This window comes from Suncus etruscus, chromosome 16 (assembly GCF_024139225.1).
Source record: "Suncus etruscus isolate mSunEtr1 chromosome 16, mSunEtr1.pri.cur, whole genome shotgun sequence".
Taxonomy (NCBI): domain Eukaryota; kingdom Metazoa; phylum Chordata; class Mammalia; order Eulipotyphla; family Soricidae; genus Suncus; species Suncus etruscus.
This window is the reverse complement of record NC_064863.1, coordinates 46,456,560-46,477,447: the sequence shown is the minus strand read 5'-3', so window position 1 is coordinate 46,477,447 and position 20,888 is coordinate 46,456,560. Positions and strand designations below refer to the sequence as shown.

The 20,888-nt window shown below is 37.4% G+C and overlaps 1 protein-coding gene across 1 annotated transcript; it reads right to left on the bottom strand.

Moving 5' to 3' along the window:
• Window positions 1–897: 897 nt before the first annotated feature.
• On the bottom strand, window positions 898–18,586 carry EXOC1L (exocyst complex component 1 like). Its single transcript, XM_049789961.1, has 3 exons — window positions 18,434–18,586; window positions 5,515–5,645; window positions 898–1,164 (listed from the first exon to the last, which is right to left on the bottom strand). The coding sequence occupies exons 1-3, from the start codon at window positions 18,552–18,554 to the stop codon at window positions 898–900; spliced, it is 519 nt and encodes a 172-aa protein (XP_049645918.1). The 5' UTR covers window positions 18,555–18,586.
• Between the last annotated feature and the right edge of the window lie 2,302 nt (window positions 18,587–20,888).

The window sequence follows — 20,888 nt, the reverse complement described above, 5'->3', positions numbered from 1 at the left end:
ATTTATATAAAAATAGATGTTCAGCATCAATTTTTTGCATGTGAATAACCATTTGTGTCTCAGCACCATTTGTTGAAAAGATTACTCTTTGCCCCAGTCAAAAATCAATAGAACACAGATGTATGAGTTTATTCAAATCTCAATTCTATCTATATTATAGCCTTAAATTAGTAACACCCTATTTTCATTACTGTATATCATTTTTTTGAAATTGGAAGAGCTGAGTTCTCTAAAGTTGTACTTCCTTTTCAAGATGGACTGTTCAAGGACTTTCATAATTCCATTTGATTGAAGATAGACTTTTCCATTTCTGTCAAGAAAAATGCCGTTGGAATTTTGGGAAAGATTGTTAAAACTTGTAGGTTGCTTTAAAAAGTATTGACATCTTGGGCCCGGAGAGATAGCACAGCGGCGTTTGCCTTGCAAGCAGCCGATCCAGGACCAAAGGTGGTTGGTTCGAATCCCGGTGTCCCATATGGTCCCGTGCCTGCGAGGAGCTATTTCTGAGCAGACAGCCAGAAGTAACCCCTGAGCAACGCCGGGTGTGGCCCCCCCCAAAAAAAAGTATTGACATCTTTAAGTTTTCCTAAAATGAACATGGTATATCTGTCCATTCATCTAGGCTTTTACAGATGCTTCATGGTACTTTTTTCCTAAAATACAATTTAGGTCAAATTTACAAAGGAACAAACAGGCAAAAAAATAAATCTTAATTGTTGAATGACTGCATTAAAACACATTTCATTATAAACCATAAAGAAAGCATTATTTTATTTTTATAAAAATAATAGTCATCAATATGAGGAAAAAAAAATTATGTTGTAGGAAAAAAATTATGTTGTAGGATTTATTTAGGAAACCTTTTTTCATTAAACACTGGTGAAAGAACATAATTTGTCAGAGTGGCAGAGGACACAAGGACAAGCATACAAGATTGAAAGCATAAAAGCATATTCGCATAAGAACCAAACAATCCTTATTATTGGAGGACCAAATGGAATCATCATTAATGTAAGTAGAATCAAAGTTCACAATCTGTAAGTCCTTTTTAAGATACGCATGATTCAGCTTATTTACGGTTCGAGCAAATGCATATTTGGAAGCACAACTATATGCTTCCAAACGGTACACTTTCTTGAAGTGCAGATCAAAAAATGGATTATCCTAGAAGAGAAAGGGAGATACAATTTTTTAGATAGAAAAGTAGATAGATTTTCTAGATTGACCTGTATTTTCTTGTATATGCTAATTGATTGTATCATGAACATAATAAACATATTTTCAAAACATACAAATGGGCTTTTAATGGTTATTACATCAAACATATAACATCTAAATAGTAAACAATAGAATATATTAGAGCATTTCTGTTTATCCAATTATGAAAATAATTATACCTTATACTGTGCAGTTATCTTGACTTCCTATGATAGTAAATTTGGGAAGATGGGTAGAGATGGAAAAAAGAATAAGCTCACTTTTGGAATTCTTTTTTGTTTTGTTTTGTTTTGGGTCACACCTGGCAGTGCTCAGGGGTTACTCCTGGCTCTATGCTTAGAAATCACTCCTGGCAGGCTGGGAGGACCATATGGGATGCTGGGATTTGAGCCACCACCCTTCTGCATGCAAGGCAAACACCTTATCTCCATGCTATCTCTCCGGCCCCCACTTTTGGAATTCTAAACAGTAGAGAAGGTTCTTTTCTCTGATAGAGGCTTTGTCTGATGTGTTCTTTAAAAGTGTTATTGAAAGAAGGGGGGGGGGAATAAAAGATAACTTATTAACCTTCTGATTCTAAAGTTAATAGCAAGGAATTAACTTTGAATCATTGGATGACACTGATGAAATACTAAGTAAGATTCCTTATAAATCAGCTGACTCTCGTTATACTTCTAGTGGAAATATTTTAAGAAACATAGACATAAAGGTTAAATAAAATTAATTATTAACATGACTAATAATAGTAATAATTCTTTTTCTTTATGCAATGTTAAATGCTTTCATATTTGTTATCTGTCTAATTTGTAATTCTCCTTGTGAGTAGTGGCTTTGCATTATTTATCTTTGTGTTCCTAATGCTTATCTCTGTCAACTACTAAGTTCTCAACAAATGTGTATTGAACTGATTTGAAACAGTCCTTTAGAAAAGAGAAAAGAGGGGCCGAAGTGGTAGCACAGCAGTAGGGTGTTTGCCTTGCACATGGGTGACCCAGGATGGACCTGGGTTTGATCCCCAGCATTCTACATGGTCCCCCAAGCCAGGAGTGATTTCTGAGTACAGAGCCAGGAGTAACCCCTGAGTGCCGCTGGGTATGGCCCAAAAACCAAAAAAATAAATAAAAATTAATTAACTATTAAAAAAAGAGAAAAGAAAGAAAATATTGCTATATATGACAAGAAGATAGAGACTAAATCATAGTATTCATTAATTACCATGTAAACATATATACAATTTATGCATTTTCATATTAATTTTTCAAGTATAAAATTTTTGCAGGAGACAAGAAAAAGAACACTTTCCATTTTTGTTATTTACTTTCTCTAGTTTCAGTTTAGTTTACTCTTCAATTTCTCCCTTCTTTAGTGTCTTAAAGTATTTTTACCTTTTAATAGTTTTGAAATTAGAAGTTCATTTATTTATTTATTAATTTACTTTTTGCCACACCCAGAAGTTCTCAGGGTTTACTCCTGGCTCTGTGCTTCAGCATCATCTGAGCTGACTTTACTATTCTCAGTATAATTTATAACATTTTATGTGGAATTAATCACATAAATTATCTAGTTGGGACTTAATAAGTAATAGTTATTTTTCTCAAATATGTTCCAGATCATCATATTTGTGTCAATATTACATTGCTTCATATCACCAAAGAGTTATGAAACAAAATTTTAAAAATAAAATGTACAATAGTGATGGGATTTTTTAGATATGGTGTTTACACATAAAATTTTTTTGCTACCTCTCATCACTGCAGCTTAAAAGACACTTCTGCAGAGATTCTCAATAATAGTAAATCACTTATTATGTCATCAGATGCTAATTTTCTTATGTAATTTTTTCTCTGAGACATTTGTCCCTGATATGTAGAAAAGATACTTAATACTTTTGAGTTACACAGAGGATTAATTTGTCACATTGCATAACAATAAAAGTCTTAGCATAAATCAATATACAATAAAATTCAAATACAATAGAACACAAGTTCTTCTTTACCTTCCTTAATTTCTTTTTTCCCTTTTTCTTCCTTTCCCCTTTTTCTTCCTTTCCCCTCTTTTTCTCTTCCCTCTTTTCTTTTTCTTTCTTCAATAGAATACTAGAGCTTAAAGAGGTTCTCACAGATAATTCAGTCAATTTTTGTATATAGCCAGGATGATACTTTCCAGAGATTGAACTCAAAGTCACACATGTAATTATAGGCAGAGCCAGAACAAGAAATAAAAAGCCTGTCTAGAGTACAGGTGGGGATGAGGTGGGGAGGAGGGATATTTGGGACATTTGGTGGTGGGAATGTTGCACTGGTGATGGGGGGTGTCCTCTTATATGACTGAAACCCAACCACACCATGTTTGTAACCAAGGTGTTTAAATACAGTATTATTTTAAAAAAGGAATTAAGATCTTAGTCCATCCAATACCATTTTTGCTATATAACTCTCTCTCCCATTGCATTATATCAATCTCCAAATCCCCAGTCATTTTGATTTCTGCTTTATAAATTGACTTCAATTTCAATTCCATTCCATTTTAAAGTTGACAACTTTCTGGCTTGAAATTGCTTTATTTAAAACTGTATCATGGCTATTGAGAAAAATATGATAAATGCTGACTCCTGAAGATTCAGTTCCAAAAGAGAGAAGTCTCAGAACAGCTGAGATCTTTTCATTTTATTCACAGAAATGAAAACCTTTAAGATAACCACTACTCTTCTGATATTATGGTTTTTCAACATAATTTAGAAATTAAAAAATTAACTATGGCAAATAGAAATGGACTTGACTCCCTGGTGTGGTAATGAGTTCTTCAATGGTAGGAGAGTTCAAAGAGAGCCTAGAAACACTATTTTTCTTTTTCTTTTTATTTGGGGGGGGGTGCACACCTGACAGTGCTCAGGGGTTGCTCCTGCCTCTGTGCTCAGAAATCACTCCTGGCTTGGGGGACCATATGGGATGCCGGGGATCAAACCCACATCTATCATAGGTCACCCACATGCAAGGCAAACGCCCTACCACTGTGCTACCACTCTGACCCCTGGAATCACTATTTTTCAAATGGTCAAGTGTGCATTTACAACTTTCCCCAACAAGGGTCTGGAGAGATAGCACAGCGGCTGTATAATAAGGAAAAAGAAAGGGTTTGTTAAGAATTACTTAACAGGGCCCGGAGAGATAGCATAGCAGTGTTTGCCTTGCAAACTGCCGATCCAGGACCAAAGATGGTTGGTTCGAATCCCGGTGTCCCATATGGTCCCCCGTGCCTGCCAGGAGCTATTTCTGAGCAGACAGCCAGGAGTAACCCCTGAGCACCCGTGTGGCCCAAAAACAAAACCAAAACAAAACAACTTTCCCCAACCTTTCAACTCTAAAGTTGTAGAATTTCCAAGACTTATTTATCCTTCTAGAAAATCAAGTGGCATGGACAGTAAACTTAAAGAACATAAGGAAAGTAATACCAAAACTTCCTTTTTTTCTTTTGGCTTTTGAGCTACACTGTCAATGCTCATGGGTGGTTACTTCTGCACTCTGTGCTGAGTAATCATTCCTTGTGGTGCTCAGGGGACCTATGCAGGGCCAGGAATCAAACTAGCGTCAGCAGGGTAAGATAAGTACCCAAAGTACTATCTCTCCATCCCTGGAATCTTAAAACTTATGGAGGAAACTAATATGCCAATGTGACGTTGAGAACATCACTTATTTCAATTTTCAAAATTGACCGGGAGATTTTGTTTAATGTGTTAAGAATCTTTTGGGAAAACTGGAGAGACTGCACATAAGGTGAGGTAATTGCCTTGCATATGATTCAATCTCTGGCAGAATAAATCTCCCCAAGCACTGCTGGGAGTATATAGTCAGTAGTTTCTGAGCACTGCTAGGTGTGGCCCTAAAATAAACCAGCACCTGGGAATATGTTTTCAAGCATTATTTTAAAAATAGATGTAATTCAAATTTAAACTCATAAAAAATAGAACAAACGTGGCTAGTGAGCTAGTACGGGGATTTAGGCACTTGCTTTGTTTCCACTGACCCTGGTTTGAATTCCCAGTACGACATATGGTTTCCCAAGCACTTCCAGTGGTCATTCCTGAACACAGAGCTAGGAATAGTCCCTGAGCACTGATGGGTGTGACTCAGCCAACCCTCACCCACATCCTAAAAAACAAAACAAAACAAAACAACCCAGAGAACAAACCCCCACTGTATTGTTCCTGTAGATTAGGACAAATCACTAAGAACAATATACTTAAATTAGGGTATAAAACATAAAGATTTTATATTCTTCTTATAAAACATAACTTACTGTATTTGCTTCTTTTCCATCAATCTTCTGCAGATCCTTCAAAGACCACTTTTTGGTTACTTCATATTTTTCATCTAAACCTATTCTGTAGTGTTTCACCATAATTATTTTTACTTCTTCTTTCTTGGTAACTGTAGAATAAAAAAATAAATCAAACTCTCAGAAGAAAATACATTGCTATTGTCATACTTTTCAGTATTTATATATCTTTTTCATATACTGACCTTGAACCACAATTATTTGAATCCCAGTGTGAGTATACTCCCAAATGCTTTTATTTTTGCTACAATTGTGAACTGTTACAGTAATGTCTGCCAAAAACAATTATATGCTTTGAAAGATGAGCTTTGAAGCAGAGAATGGGGTTTAATTCTGGGCAAGAAATAGTAGTTTCAATATTGGCATAAGTCAGTGTCAAGATATTTACCAGAACAAATTGGAATTTTAATTTATGGCAATATAAGAAAGTGAGGTCAGGAAAGTAGTTCTACTCATACAGCAATACAGTATTAAAAGTAGGTTAATATCACTGAATCTACTTTTTTGTTAAGTTGTGGTGGGATTTTTAATGAAGAAGTATTCTCTTTTTTGGGGGGGGGGCCACACCCAGTGTTGCTCAGGGGTTACTCCTGGCTGTCTGCTCAGAAATAGCTCCTGGCAGGCACGGGGGACCATATGGGACACCGGGATTTGAACCAACCACCTTTGGTCTTGGATTGGCTGCTTGCAAGGCAAACACCCCTGTGCTATCTCTCCGGGCCCTGAAGAAGTATTCTCATCACAATTACCATTGGTTTGGGTTTTTTTTTTTTGGGGGGGGGCACACCCATTTGATGCTCAGGGGTTACTCCTGGCTAAGCACTCAGAAATTGCCCCTGGCTTGGGGGGACCATATGGGACCCTGGGGGGATCGAACCGCGGTCCTTCCTTGGCTAGCGCTTGCAAGGCAGACACCTTACCTCTAGCACCACATCGCCAGCCCCTAGTTTGAGTTTTCTTTTCTTTAAATTTTGTTGTTGGTATTGCTTTAGTTTATTAATTTAATATATCTCCAAACTACTAGCATTCAAATGTGTCACTGAGACAAAAAGTTTTATATTTTACTTAAAAATTTTAGTCTTACACTTTTAGCATGTATAAAAATTTGACTTATATGAGCAAAATAAAGATTATTTCTTAACCTTAAACTCACTTGTATATGGTCTTAAATAAACATATTATCAGAGAACTAAACTAGATTCCAGATCTAATTCTGAATTGAAAATTATCAATGAGTATTGATGAGTAATGATGGAGTATTTACTGAGTCACAGCTATTTGCCTATTAGATTTTATATGACAAAATATAGGTGTGAAACAAAGTTATTGCTTTCTAGAAATAAGGTTTTCTTAAGAAGAAAAAAGGCTGACACATATGGGTCATATAGAATAATATTATAAAGATTTATAGTACATTATATACAAATTATATAACTGAGCATGGTTTTTGTGTTTTGAAGAGGTAACATCTGGCTGGTCGGCCAGCATGCAAGGCAAGTGACCTACTCACTACTATCACTCTAGTCGTGTGTGTGTGTGTGTGTGTGTGTGTGTGTGTGTGTGTGTGTGTGCCATACCTAGTAGAGCTGAGGGAAACATGGTGCCAGAAATCAAATTTAGGACTTTCTATATATGAAGCATGTGCTCTACCATTTGAGTCAAATTCAAGAATTCAGTTTTAAATTTATTCAGGATGGATCGGATAGCTTAGAGAGCAATGAGCTGACTTTGCCTTCTAAGAGTAAGATTAAAATTTTTTTTTTTTTGTATTTTGGACCACATCTGGTGGCACTCACGGGTTACTCCTGGCTCTGTGCTCAGAAATCACTCCTGGCAGGCTCAGGACCATATGGGATGCAAGGGATCGAATCCGAGTCCATCCCGGGTTGGTCACAGGAAAGGCAAATGCTCTACTGTTGTGCTAACTCTCTGGCCCTGAGTGAGATTAGAATTTATCTTCAAAAAATTCTCATTTTTTTCTGGAAAATACCACCTGAAAATTTCCTCCTTAATTAATATTTATAAAGCAATATTTTGCAACATAATTATTGTTCTAGGTAAGTGACATGGAATGGAATATCATTTTAAGAGGAGCTCTGGGAAGAGAGAAAATGAGATTGTTAAGGGAAAAATTATAAAAGAAACAGAATTTGAGATAGGACTTAAAATTAAACCAGTTTACAAATATAGAAGACATTTAAAGATGAATGCCTATAGGAGAAAATGAAAGGGAAATAGAAGTGCTTCAGTTCATTACGTTTTTGAAAGACTGGGTTTGAAAAGTGACAGAGAGGGACCAGAGCGATAGCACATTAGTAAGGCATTTGCCTTGTACTCGGCCAATCTAGGACAGACCTTGGTTTGATTCCCCAGTGTCCCATATGTTCCCCTGAGCCAGGAGCGATTTCTGAGCACATAGCCAGGAGTAACCCCTGAGTGTCACCAGATATCCCCCTTCCCAAAATTAGAAAAAAGAAAAGTGACAGAGAGAGACCACTGTGGACTTGTGGTATCTGAAGGCAATCTCTGCTGAGAAGGATAAAAAGATACCCTACGTAAATGAGTGCTCTAGAATTGGGGCTGGAAAAGGGGACCATTATCCTCTGGAAGTGCAGGAGATACTGAACTTAAAGGCAGTAAGCTGAGTTTAGTCCCCTAATTAAGGGAGTCAGAGCAAGTGGACACAAAAAATGGCATGGTGTCAGGTGTTCTGAAAAGGTCATTGCAGTAATGCATGCATAGTACACTCCCTCATTCCCCTGCAGGAACATCCTATTAATGGAGACTCTGGAAACTTTAATGTATTCTGAAAAAGAAAGGAAAGAGGAACCAAAGGCCTCTGAAAGAGGAGAGATGACCACTGGTCTCATATATGAAATATTCTAGATTTAAGTCTCAGCACCACTTCTTATAGTGTGGCCAATGTAAATGACTTCATGTTCAGAGAGTCTAACCTCAGTTTCCTCATGTAATGTGGATAGCAGAGTCATAAACAGCAAAGGGCATAAATATTAAAGCAGATGAAATCTGGAAGTGGCTTAGGGAAGTACTTGATTTGTACTAAGCAAGAAAGAGTTTTGTTTTAAGATATTATTGCCATCTAGGCATAGGATGTGGCCAGTGGAAAGAGAAGAGGTAAATCCAAATAAGCTTTCAAAATGAGGCCTTGGCAACCCAAGATGATAATACTGGAAGAAACCAAAACGGGAAAGAAAATAGAGAAGGTGTGAGTAGTTAGATGGAATAATGAGATTGGCTTTTGACAGACGTATTAGGTGTTCATAATCTATCTCTAAAGAGAAAAGTGTAAGTTGATAATTTAAGAATAAATATTTGGAACTGTTCTGTGTGGACAAATACCCAAGGCTAAGTGTAGAGGACAAAGACTAAAGTAAAGAGGTGGAGAGTGGAAGAATGTTGGAGAAAGGCAATCAGAAAGGAGAGTAATCAATTTTTCAGATGTTGAAAGACTGGATTAAAAAAATTGTGGGGTAAGAGCAATATCATAAAGGGTAGGGCATTTGTCTTGCTTGAGAACAACCAGGGTTCAAACCCTTGCATCACATGGCACCCCGAGCCCTGTCAGGTGTTATTTCTGAGTGCAGATTCAGGATTCACAATAAGCATCACTGGATGTGGCCCCCAAATAACCTCCCCCCATATTTTTGTTGTTAGTTTTTAGGCCACACGAAAATGCTCAAGGTGCACTCCAGACTCTATGTTCTGGGGTTACACTTGCTGGCACTGGGGTGTCCATATGCAATTCTGGGATTCAAACTATTTTGTGGTCACAGGCACATGCTCAACAAGTACTCTTTCCAATCCATAAGCTGCATTTTTAAATGTCTTTTCTTTTTACCTAGTTTTTAATTTTAGGCATCATCATTTGTAATATAGTGATAGGATTTAATGCATATAATACAGAAAGATTGAATTTGAAACTTGGCAGAAGCTCTGCAGACAAGTGGTGTCTGAATACAAACTCTGGTAGAAAGGAGGAGTAAGAGTGATTTGGATGTGGAAATGGGGTTTGGGAAAATGAATCCTTGTCCTGTGAAGGTATAAAAGATTATTCAATCAAGCTGAGCTTTTAGAAAAGTGTTTGAGCAGGCTGACATATCTGAAAAAGAAGCCACAGTGTCTTAAAGGGCACAATCATGCTGTCTGAAATTCAAGAGATTATCAAAGAATTGTAGACAATTCCATGAACTCAATTTGTTGGGTAAGGTCAATTCAGTCCTAGCACAGAAACACTTTAGGAAGATCATTGATTTCCTCCCTGATAGCATTTTTCTTGACTGAAGAGGACAGAATACAACCCAAAGCAGAAGATCTTAACCCAGAGCCAACAAAGTGGTTCAGTATATGGGTCTTCTGAAATTATGTGCAATAAGTGGTGAGTCTGCCTATGCCTTCTATTCTGGCTGATTTCCACTTTCATTGATTTCCATTTGATTTTCCATTGATTTTCCACTGATTTCCATTTCCACTGATTTAGATACTATGGGTAAAGGAATGGATTAGAAAAGCCTCTAGAAAGTTGGGCAGATAGCACAAAAATTAGAATTTATGCCATATAGCCCCCCCACCTGAGCTAAGAGTAACCCTGTAGTTTCCTGAGCACTACTGAGTATGTCCCCAGAGGTACCAACATTTTATCTTGGGGCCTTCACATTGAACTGTACTGGCCCAATTGCCCTAAATTGCTGGGAGTGTCCCTGGATTTCCTGAGTATCCGTATCCATTGGGAGTTCCCCTGCAGAAGTAATTAGACTGATGTGGTGAATGGGAGGAATAGTTGGTTCTGCCTGACTTGCTAAGGACAAGAAGCTTGGAAGCAGTTTTCTACAGGCTCACAAACTACTTAGTCTATCACCTTCTTTTCAGTAACAAATTATCACTCAGTACCCCACTAGAAATCTGCTTGCTTGCTTTGAGTGAAAAATCAGAAAGCACTCCAAGGCCATTGCACCCAAGTTACCACTATTTCCTTCCCTTAAATCCCCCCAAAAGATCCAGTGCTTTCCAGTGGGGGTGTGTATCCCCCTTTGGGATACACTAATTCAGACAAAGGTTCTACTTAGAGCCTAGGATCTAGTTTTGGCTAGCTGCCTCATTTCTTACTGACTAGTGGAACTGGGTAAGGATGAGGAGACAGAAAGAAATAATTGACATTATTTATCACATTATTTTATTATTTATATTACATATTATATTATTTATGATATGTTAGTATAGAGAAATAACTGTGAAATTTCCTTCAATAGTATTGAAGTCTAGGCTCATCTAGAGGATATAATCAGATAATAAAATTATAGATACCACATTCTATTTCATTAATTTGATAAATACTCAAAGGCTTTTTTTGGACAAAGCACTACGATAGCATTGAAAAATTAATTCTTGTCTGGCACCAAATCATTTCCATTGATATTACTGTAAGTTAGGGGCTTTAGAAAGTAGCTCAGTGTTATGACAGAAGGGCATTTTTAATCTGATTGGCTGTCAGAACACTTTCTGAATGTCACTGATTAGTAAAAGGCAATGGGAGTTAACAGAATGAAGAATTGGGTTCATGGGAGTTTGAGAACACATGTGTACAAAGTCATAAACTACTTGATACTTTTGAGTTTTTGTAAGTATTTGAATTTGACATTGTATATGAGGGCAAAGAGGTTACAGAAAGCACTAGAGACTGGAGTTAGTTTCACAAGAACCTTAAAAGAGCAAGTGTTAGGGACTCCATCTTGCTCCTCACATATACACTGTTCTCACTCTCTCTCCTTTTTTTGGTGGGGGGGACAATGCCTGGTCATGCTCAGAGTTTACTTTTGGCTCTGAACTCAGAAATTACTTCCAGCAGTGCTTGGGGGACTAGATGGGATGCCCAGAATTGAATCTGAGTCAGTTTAGTGCAAGATCAACACACTACCCACTGTACTATTGCTCCGGTCCCATCTATACATAAACAATTCCCCTTTCCTTTTGATCTTTGTCTTATCCCTCAATACTAAGACTTTTTCTCATGGTGTGTTTTATGTTTAACCAAGTTCAGTTAGAAAATAAAATGAGGGATCAGGAAAGAAAAAACAACAGGCCCTCTGAAAATAATATGCTTGGAATTTATTATGCTCAAGGACTTTTCTTTCCTTTGGAGAAGATTCAACAAGACCCCTGGTAAGACTCTAGAGATAAGTCAGCATACAAATCCTGGAAAAGAATGGTTTGTATGATCTTGTTACAAAGAAAAGTCCATCATCCTTCAAGAATCTATTAATTATTGACAGCAACCTGGATAACCTCAAAACAAAATTCTCTTCTCTTCTGACCCCAAATCATTAATTTCTTTTAACTTCCTGTTCTCACCAGTCTTACATGCATCCCTTGCTCCAACCCAAGAGTAAGATGGTTTTATTTGTTTTCTGAGGACAAAAAGTCTTCTATCTTCTAATTTTGCAAGTCACTGAATAAGCTCTCCTATCTCCCCCCACCCCAACCACCCTTATTCATTGCCCTTTTAGTGTAAGCACCCAAACTTGGGTTCAGAAACAAGTCTAAAGAGCTCAAATGTTATCTTGAAAATTAAGTAGTTGAGAGGGAAAATGAAGGAAGATGTCGTCATTGAAGGACTTTTAAGTATACAGGATGAACTCTAAATTTTTTAGTTTTCTTGAGTAGTTCTGTGAGGGATAGGTTGTGTAGGGAATGAAATGAAGAAAAAAAAAAGTAGGATCTTGACATTTAAAAAGAGTGAGCGGATGTTCAGTAACATTATCCACCAAGGGCATAAATATTCACACTATTGTGACCATGTTACCTCAACTACAAAAATATGATATGAAAACACGGGCTTATTGGTTGCATTAATAGTCTCTGTCCCAGTAAAGCCCAACAAAAGAAAATAAGAAAGCATGCTCTAAAAATTGGCCTTTGGATCCAAAGATGCACCAAAGAGACAGTACAGTCTCCTTCATTTGGCAAAACAGCCTCTCTTGGAGCCAAGCAGTCTCCAGAAATTGTCTTCAGCCAAGAGCCAAAGAAGTCTTCTCAGGCTGGAGTGGACCCAACCCCGAATTTCCACATTTGGGTTAAGCTGCCAGATCAAATTAAAAGGCCATATCCACATTAATGCAGTGGCAAAGCAGAAACTTCTCACATAGTCTTAAAACCAAAATGTGTTTATAAAGTCAAAATGTTAGAGAGTTGGTTTCAGACGTTTCATAGGAGCCATTATAAATACCATTTAGTGAGTAATATCTAGAGACCCAGGGAATTCCAGAATTAACTGTTCCAGTTTTGGTTTCTTTTTGAGCTCACATTTTCAGAATTATAGTCTTTATGTCAACCAACTCCCTAGTCTTGATCCCTGGCACCATGTTACACCCCAAGTGTCATTAGTGTGACTCAAAGGCCCTGCAGCACTATTGGGTGGGCTTCATGGCCCCTAGAGCTACAAGGCCTGCAGCACTGCATCAATCTATCATAGAACTAAAGGACTGACTTCCTTGTCCCCCTGCCCTGCCAAAATAAAACACACACACACACACACACACACACACACAAAGTCAGTATTCTTTGTGAAGCTAAGTAGAAAAATTGTTGGCCAACTGGAAAATATAATCTGGCAGCCCCAAGAAAACAGCTCAGATATGCATTAAATAAATAAATGCTATTTTATAGTCCCAGAATTATCTAATTGTTCTCATCTTTGAAATGAAATAATATGTAAAAATTACCAAGACATATCAAAGATAAAAAAGCGCTGTATAAATGTTTTACTATATTACAATGTATTAATGATATCTTGGGTTGGTTGAGATTACTCAACTTTCACTGAACTTTTTAATTTTTTCATTAAAATTTTTATTAAAAACTAAAAATAATTTTAAGTAACATTGTTATGGTCATATTTTAATAAAATTTAATTAAGAGCTTCATAAGTTGAATGTTTATATCCTCACATTCCTATGTTGGAATCTTTAAACTACAAGGTGACCCTATTCAGAGGTGGGGCCTCTAGGAAGTGCTTAGTTCATGAGAGCCAAGTATTCATGAATGGCATTTGAGTTTTATTAAACCCTCACTGAGCCTTTGCGCTCTACCTCATCTCTCTGATCGTGCCAAGATATAGGGAGAAAACAGCCCATGAGGAAGAGGCTTTTCACCAGATATCAGGTAGGCAGTGATGACATGAAGAATAAATAACTGTTGATCATAAATCACCCAGTCAACTGCATTTCTTTCATATTCTTGTAATTTATTCTCATTCAACAATATTATTGTTAATACTTTATGAAATAACTTGACAAAATTGATTCTCTGAATTACGTAGAAGTTTCGGCATCAAATGTAATATGAATGGAGAATTTATGTATATAATTTTTCTAAGTCTACAAAATGGTAGTTTTAGATTTAATCTGTAAAGAATACTTTTCTTGGGGCCGAGTGGTGGGGCAGCAGTAAGGCATTTGCCTTGCATGCGTCTGACCTAAGACAAACTGCGTTTCGATCCCCTGGCATCCCATATGCTCCTCCAAGTCAGGAGTGATTTCTGAGTGCATAGCCAGGAGTAACCCCTGAGTGTCACCTGGTGTGGGCCAAAAACAAAAACAAAAATTAAAAAAAAGAAAGGAAAAAAGAATGCTTTTTTTTAACATATGAGAGTACTGTGAAACAACCTTATCTAAATACATACATAACTTTACTATAATTATGAGTAATATATACTTATAGTAATGCTATAGTTTTAATATAAATACTTATTTTAATATATGTTTGCATATACATTTTAATATATTTTAATAGTATATTCTTTTTCTATAAATTTGGATAGAATTTTTAGATTATTTCATTCATATATGGTGTATAAGTTATTAGAGAAAATGGGCAAGAAATTTGGAGGGTTTCTGATACTTTTGTGTGGACATAATGTAGCAGCACATTATATTTTAACTCTTAAAATCAAGAAAACTAATGGCTACAGAAGGAAAGTAGCAGGAGTGAGCAGGGAGTGATTTGGGTGGTAGGAGAACTTTGGAACTTTGATGGTGAAAAAGGGTACAATTACACGAGAGAGAAGTAAAGCCCTAACCAATGATGGGTCAATGAAACTATCTATCTGTATCGATAAAATACTGGCTCTTATTTTATATGGGATGCTATTCCCTATTATAGTCTTTCCAAGTTAGAAATAAATAGGAAAGCACCAAATGCATAGATAAGTGTTATTACCACCACTTCAGAGACTTCAAGATGAAGAGATACTCTTTTGTTTGTTTGTTTTGTTTTGTTGGGCCACACCTGTTTAATGCTCAGGGGTTACTCCTGGCTAAGCGCTCAGAAATTGCCCCTGGCTTGGAGGGACCATATGGGACACGGGGGGGGGGGGGGGGGGGGGGGGGGGGGGGGGGGGGGGGGGGGGGGGGGGGGGGAGGGGGGGGGCGTATTGAACCGCAGTCCTTCCTTGGCTAGCGCTTGCAAGGCAGACACCTTACCTCTAGCGCCACCTCTCCGGCCTCAGAGATACTCTTGATTCAAATATCACAGCTGGCAGGTGGGCAGAGCAGAGTTAGTTTTACACTAGATTCATCTTATTCCAAGCCTTCTAATATCTGCTTCTCCATGAATTGATTCTTCCCTTCAATTTTGACTTATGCTTCTTTTCTCTTTATATTCCTTGAGAATGTCATTACTTTATTTGCACAAGGGACATCCCTTTCTAGAACCTTCACATCTAGAACCTCCCTCATCAGAAGATGCTTCCTCCCTCCTATCTATTTAACATTTTTTAAATTGTACTTTAGGTAACATGGTTACAGTAGAGTTAAAGTTTTTTGGTTTTGGTGTATAATTACTACCAAAGTTTTCCAGACCCTCCACCTTATCCTTTTTAATTAAGAGTTTACATTTTACAAAAGTGCCAATATTATTTTTTTTATACTTGCTGTGCTTCTACATCATGTCTATGACAAGAGTGTCAGAATTCCTCCATCTTTTCTCAAGATCTCTTACTCCTCAATCAGTTACTACACCCAGATCACAGTTCTATTTGTTGTAATTATTGTTGTTTTGGTGCCACCCCAGTGGTGCAGAGCTTATTTCAAACTTTGTGCTCAAGGTTCATTCATGTGGTACCAGGGATTGAATCTGGATCAGTCACATACATGAAAGGCAACCACCTTACCTGTTGTACTATATCTCCAGCCTAGAAAATTCTTATTATAAATGCCAGTGATCTGTTCTAGGCTAGAGAAAGCTAATATTAGGAGTGTATCACGAAAGTTCTTAGGTGAGAGGAGACTACAGTGTCAGAAACCCCAAGCAAACTCCAGAGAGATTGGCATTAGAGTTTATGATGTCTTAATTTTTTAAAAAAATTTCTCTCAGGTAGAGCATCAAAATAATAGTAGTAAATAATAAATATCTGCTGTGAGACAAGATAAAAGGGTAAACTTTGAGTAGATATGTAGAAAATGCATCTAATTTAAAAATATCTTCTTTAGTTTGGAAAAAATGTAAGGTAAAATTTGACTAGCCTGCACCTGTGAGTCTTGGACATTATAGGATAACAAGGGTGGAAGTTGTAACTGTGTGTCTCACATGGAGTTATTTGCCTCTTGGGCTATTATTGTAACTTGCCTGATTCATACGCAGAGAAATTTTCTGAGCAAAGTGTGGTCAAAGATTTAATCTGCCACACAACTCTTCTAAGTTATTTTATATGACTGATCTTATAAATTTGTTTATATTCATCAGGATAAACGTGTAACATTTGGGGAAGGTGCTCTCAAATGGATGGATATGCTATAGAAGATAGTTAGGAAAAAGTAATCGTTAGAATTAGTCTGATTTATTGTCAACATTTATCTGGGATGTCACAATATTGTCTTTTCTTCCTGTTCTCTGGAAATTACCTTGTTTTTGTCTTGCTTATTACTTTACAGAATCATTGACTTTTCCAGTAAATGTGATCATCTCCTTGATTTGCTCATTTTCCAGATGAGAATGTTGGACTCTAAAGAGTTTACTTCTCACGTGTTTACTATAAATACTGTTTTAAAAGGTTAATGTCATGTAATAAGACAGCAGGTGTCCATGCCCAAAGTGTCTTTGAGGATACCAAGAATAAAATGAGATTTATTAATTTTTTTTCTTTTAGGAGATATTTTTCCCAGTCAGACAGAGCAAGTTTAGTTGACCTATATGATTGGAGGACAGTCTCAGTTTATATATGGTAGATTATATGTATATATAATATATATGACACATATTTTTGTTGTTGCCTTTTTTTTGTTTGTTTTTGTTTTGGTTTTTGGTTTTTGGGTCATACCCAGCAGCGCTCAGGGGTTCCTCCTGGCTCTATGCTCAGATATCGCTCCTGGCAGACTCAGGGGACCATATGGAATGCCAGGATTCCAACTACCATCCTTCTACATGCAAGGCAAACCGCCTTATCTTCATGCTATCTCTCTAGCCCCATATTTTTGTTGTTTTTAAAACATTTGGATATTAATGTGATGAGGAATCAACTTTATAAAGTAGGATCAACAATAGGTATAAAATTAAATATTAATGTTGGAATAAGTATCTTTGCTAATATAGTAAGTTAAAATACTTTATGACGTGTTTATTTGGCAGTTGGGCTATGATATATTTTCTAAAATTTTTTCTTTTAATTTTTTTTTTGCCATAAAGTTATTGCTTTCTTTCTCCTGGTCCAATAAAACACTTTACTTTTCTGATGTGCCAATTGCCCTTTGTAGAGCAAACTGCTAGAGAAGTATTATTGGTAGTAGAGTATTACTATTTGTATAATTGAGTAATTACTATTCTTTATTTTTGGGGGGGACACATCCGGCGGTGCTCAGGGGTTACTCCTGGCTGTCTGCTCAGAAATAGCTCCTGGCAGGCATGGGGGACCATATGGGACACCAGAATTCGAACCAACCACCTTTGGTCCTGGATCGTCTGCTTGCAAGGCAAACGCCATTGTGCTATCTCTCCGGGCCCTGAGTAATTACTATTCTTATCAAAAATAATATAATTAAAGAAATTCTTAGCACTTTAATGATGTCCTACTTCCCTTAATGTATTCCATCTTGGCACCTTTAGAAAGATCTTCTTAAGGCAATTATCAGATGGAATTGTAACAAGCTATTTACTGGAATGCAGAGTGGAATGCGTTAGAAAAGAAAGTTAACAATGAACATTTAAAGTTTCCAAAGTTCTTTCCTCCTCACTTCCTGAAAAGTGTTAAAGACAGATTAGGAAAGGGAATGAAATAATGGCATGCACACATTATTTAGTTAGCAAATGTTACTTTATCTGACTTACATTTTCATGAGTTTATTTTTACCATAAAATACTGCCTTTATGAGTACACTTTACATAAGAGAAAAACTTTTTAAAGATCATTTCTCTCTTCAAAATAAACCACAAGGAAGTCTGAAGAAATAAAACCAAACCAAAACAAAACACCTTGGTAGCATGAAAAAAGAACTTTAGCTGGCCAGACTGGTTGAAATAGAACTTATAACTCAATTCTCCAAGATACTAAAATAAATATTCAGTACTCTCTGCTGAAAATTTAAATGTACTCTTACTCTATAATATTGAACCTCATGCAAGTGAATTAAGTAAAAGATGGGAAGCAAAATAATAAAATCAGGAAAAGTACACACCCATTTCCCCTTCTGAACAATTAGCCGAAATATTTTAAGTATTCTTTTTGTCTTCCACTCTGTCATAATTATACTCTATCATCACAAGAAGATTATGGTGCATTATTAGGAAAGAAAATAAGTATTCCCGAAATCCCTCTCTCACCCAAATAGCTTGAGGTTGTTTACATTTGGAAAGGATAACAAAAAGAACAGATTACCTGACACACAGAGGTAGTACCTGTCCTGGACCGAGAACTCTATTTCAATAAACTCGTACAGATTCTGAGAGAGAGGCGTAAATAATTTCTTCTCCAAGTCCTCTTTTACCAATGATGACATTGCCTCCACTTCCACTTGGCTTGCTCTCTTGACTCAAGCTCTCTTTTCCCGTTTGCTCCCTAAATTTCTGACTTGGATTTGGCAGTCTTGTCCACTTCCCAGCCTTCACTTTCTAAACGTGTCTTTCTTAGCAAAAGCCAAAAGCCGGCTGCCCAAAACACTCAGCTGCGGCCAGACCCCTCACTGTAAAATCTACCCAGAGACAGCAGAGGCTGGCGCAGCCCAAATACAACAGCATCACCAGCTCAGCGTCACTTTTCAGTATCCAGGCTCCAGCAGACTGCTCGCTAAAGACCTCCTCAGTTTGCTGGTGGGGAACAGATTTCTGAACACCAGCAAATATACTTTTGGAGTCCCCTGGTTATTCTCCTCTAGTAGACTTGCCCTCCCACTTCACTCTGCAGATGGAGACCACGACTTCAGCCTGATTCCATTATATAAATCAGCTGTCTGGCGCTATTGATTGAGATCATCTTCCATTAAGAATTTCACTATCATTGGCAAGAGAGAAAGCAAGCACTCTTGACACTTCCAACAAGTCTTTTCCCCCTCCTGCAAATCGCACAGATCTTTGCTTCCTGACAAGCAGAACTGATTCCTGGGTTCAAATTTCTTTGTTTAAATGAACCACCATGTTGCTAATTAACACACACACTAATTATTAAATATTTACTGATCCAAATTATTATATGTGTTCCTGGAGAAGGTGAACTTCCTATCCTCAAGGAGTTTATGATTTCATAGAGGAAAATATGCCAGATGATCATAAATGTTAAAAATGATAAGTCGACAAGAGAGAAGGGAAAGATGTATCTGAAAATATCAGAGAAAGTGTGATGGGAAAAGATCTATAGCTTGAAGAATACAAGAAATGAATACCTTGCAAATGAAAAGGAGCATATTCATGGTGAGCCAAAATCCAACGTCAGAAACTGAAATGATGCAGTTTTCTCTACTGTGGCATGTGTGAAGGTAGAGAGGGGCCAAGTCATGAAATTCATGAATGTTAAGGGAAGTCAGCTAGCTGTTTTCTAAAATAGTTGACTCTTTGTGAGCCAGACACATACTACAGGGATTAAAACACTTACCTTGCATACAGGTGACCTCAGTTTGGTGTTTAGCATCAAATAAGGTACCCTAAGCATTGCCAGAAGTGAGCCCTTAGCACAGAAACAGAAGTAAGCGCTGAATAATTTCAGGTGTGACTCTAACATCCCCTAGTCCCCAAGTATTTTCATCCTAACCAAAAAAAGTAATCAAAAAGAAAATCACTACCATCACCCCTACCCTCCTGCCCATCCCTTACTTCCAGTTTTTAATGGCTAAACAGTAGCTACCTGAAGACAGAAGCCAGGGTCTTCAAACTACGGCCCGCAGGCCACATATTGTATTTATTCCCATTTTGTTTCTTCACTTCTAAGTAAGATATATGCAGTGTGCATAGAAATTTGTTCATAATTTTTGTTTTTACTATAATCTGGCTCTCCAACAGTCTGAAGGACAGTGAACTGGCCCCCTGTTTAAAAAGTTTGAGGACCCCTGGCCGAAGATCAGAAAAATGGAAGGTATTTGAAACTCTTAACTGTCCTTGTGATGGCTTTCAGACTTTCAGACTTCTATTATGAAAATCTCTTTTCTCCTTACAATTCTGTGCCATGTTCCTTGTAGCTGAGTGTCACTTTCTTTCTATCTGTGCCACTGAATGAACCACTTCCTTTCTATCTATGCCACTACACAAGAGCCAGGAATTGACACAATCTCTTTGAACTGCCACATTTCCAGTTCTAGAACATAGCATGGCAGTGTCAGTCCTTGAAAAATACATGCTTCTTAAAAACCACAGTGCCGGGGCCGGGTAGGTGGCGCTGGAGGTAAGGTGTCTGCCTTGCAAGCGCTAGCCGAGGAAGGACCGCGGTTCGATCCCCCGGCGTCCCATATGGTCCCCCCAAGCCAGGGGCGATTTCTGAGCACATAGCCAGGAGTAACCCTTGAGCGTCAAATGGGTGTGGCCCAAAAAAAAAAAAACCACAGTGCCTAAAAAGGAGAAAGAGAATGAAACAGAGATAGAGAGTTGAGTGAATGAGAGAGAAAGAGAGAGATGTCTGCCATAGAAGCAGGTTGGGGCAGGGCAAGAGGGAAACTGGGGATATAAGTGGAGGTGAATGTGCACTGGTGAAGGGGTAAATGTAACATTTTATGATTGAAACTCAATCACGAACAACTGTGTATCTCATGCTGATTCCATTAGAATTGTTAAAAATAAATTAAAAAAGAAAAAAATATATTGCATACCTCCAAAACTGCACTGACTGTTGTTAATGTCGCTGTCAATTT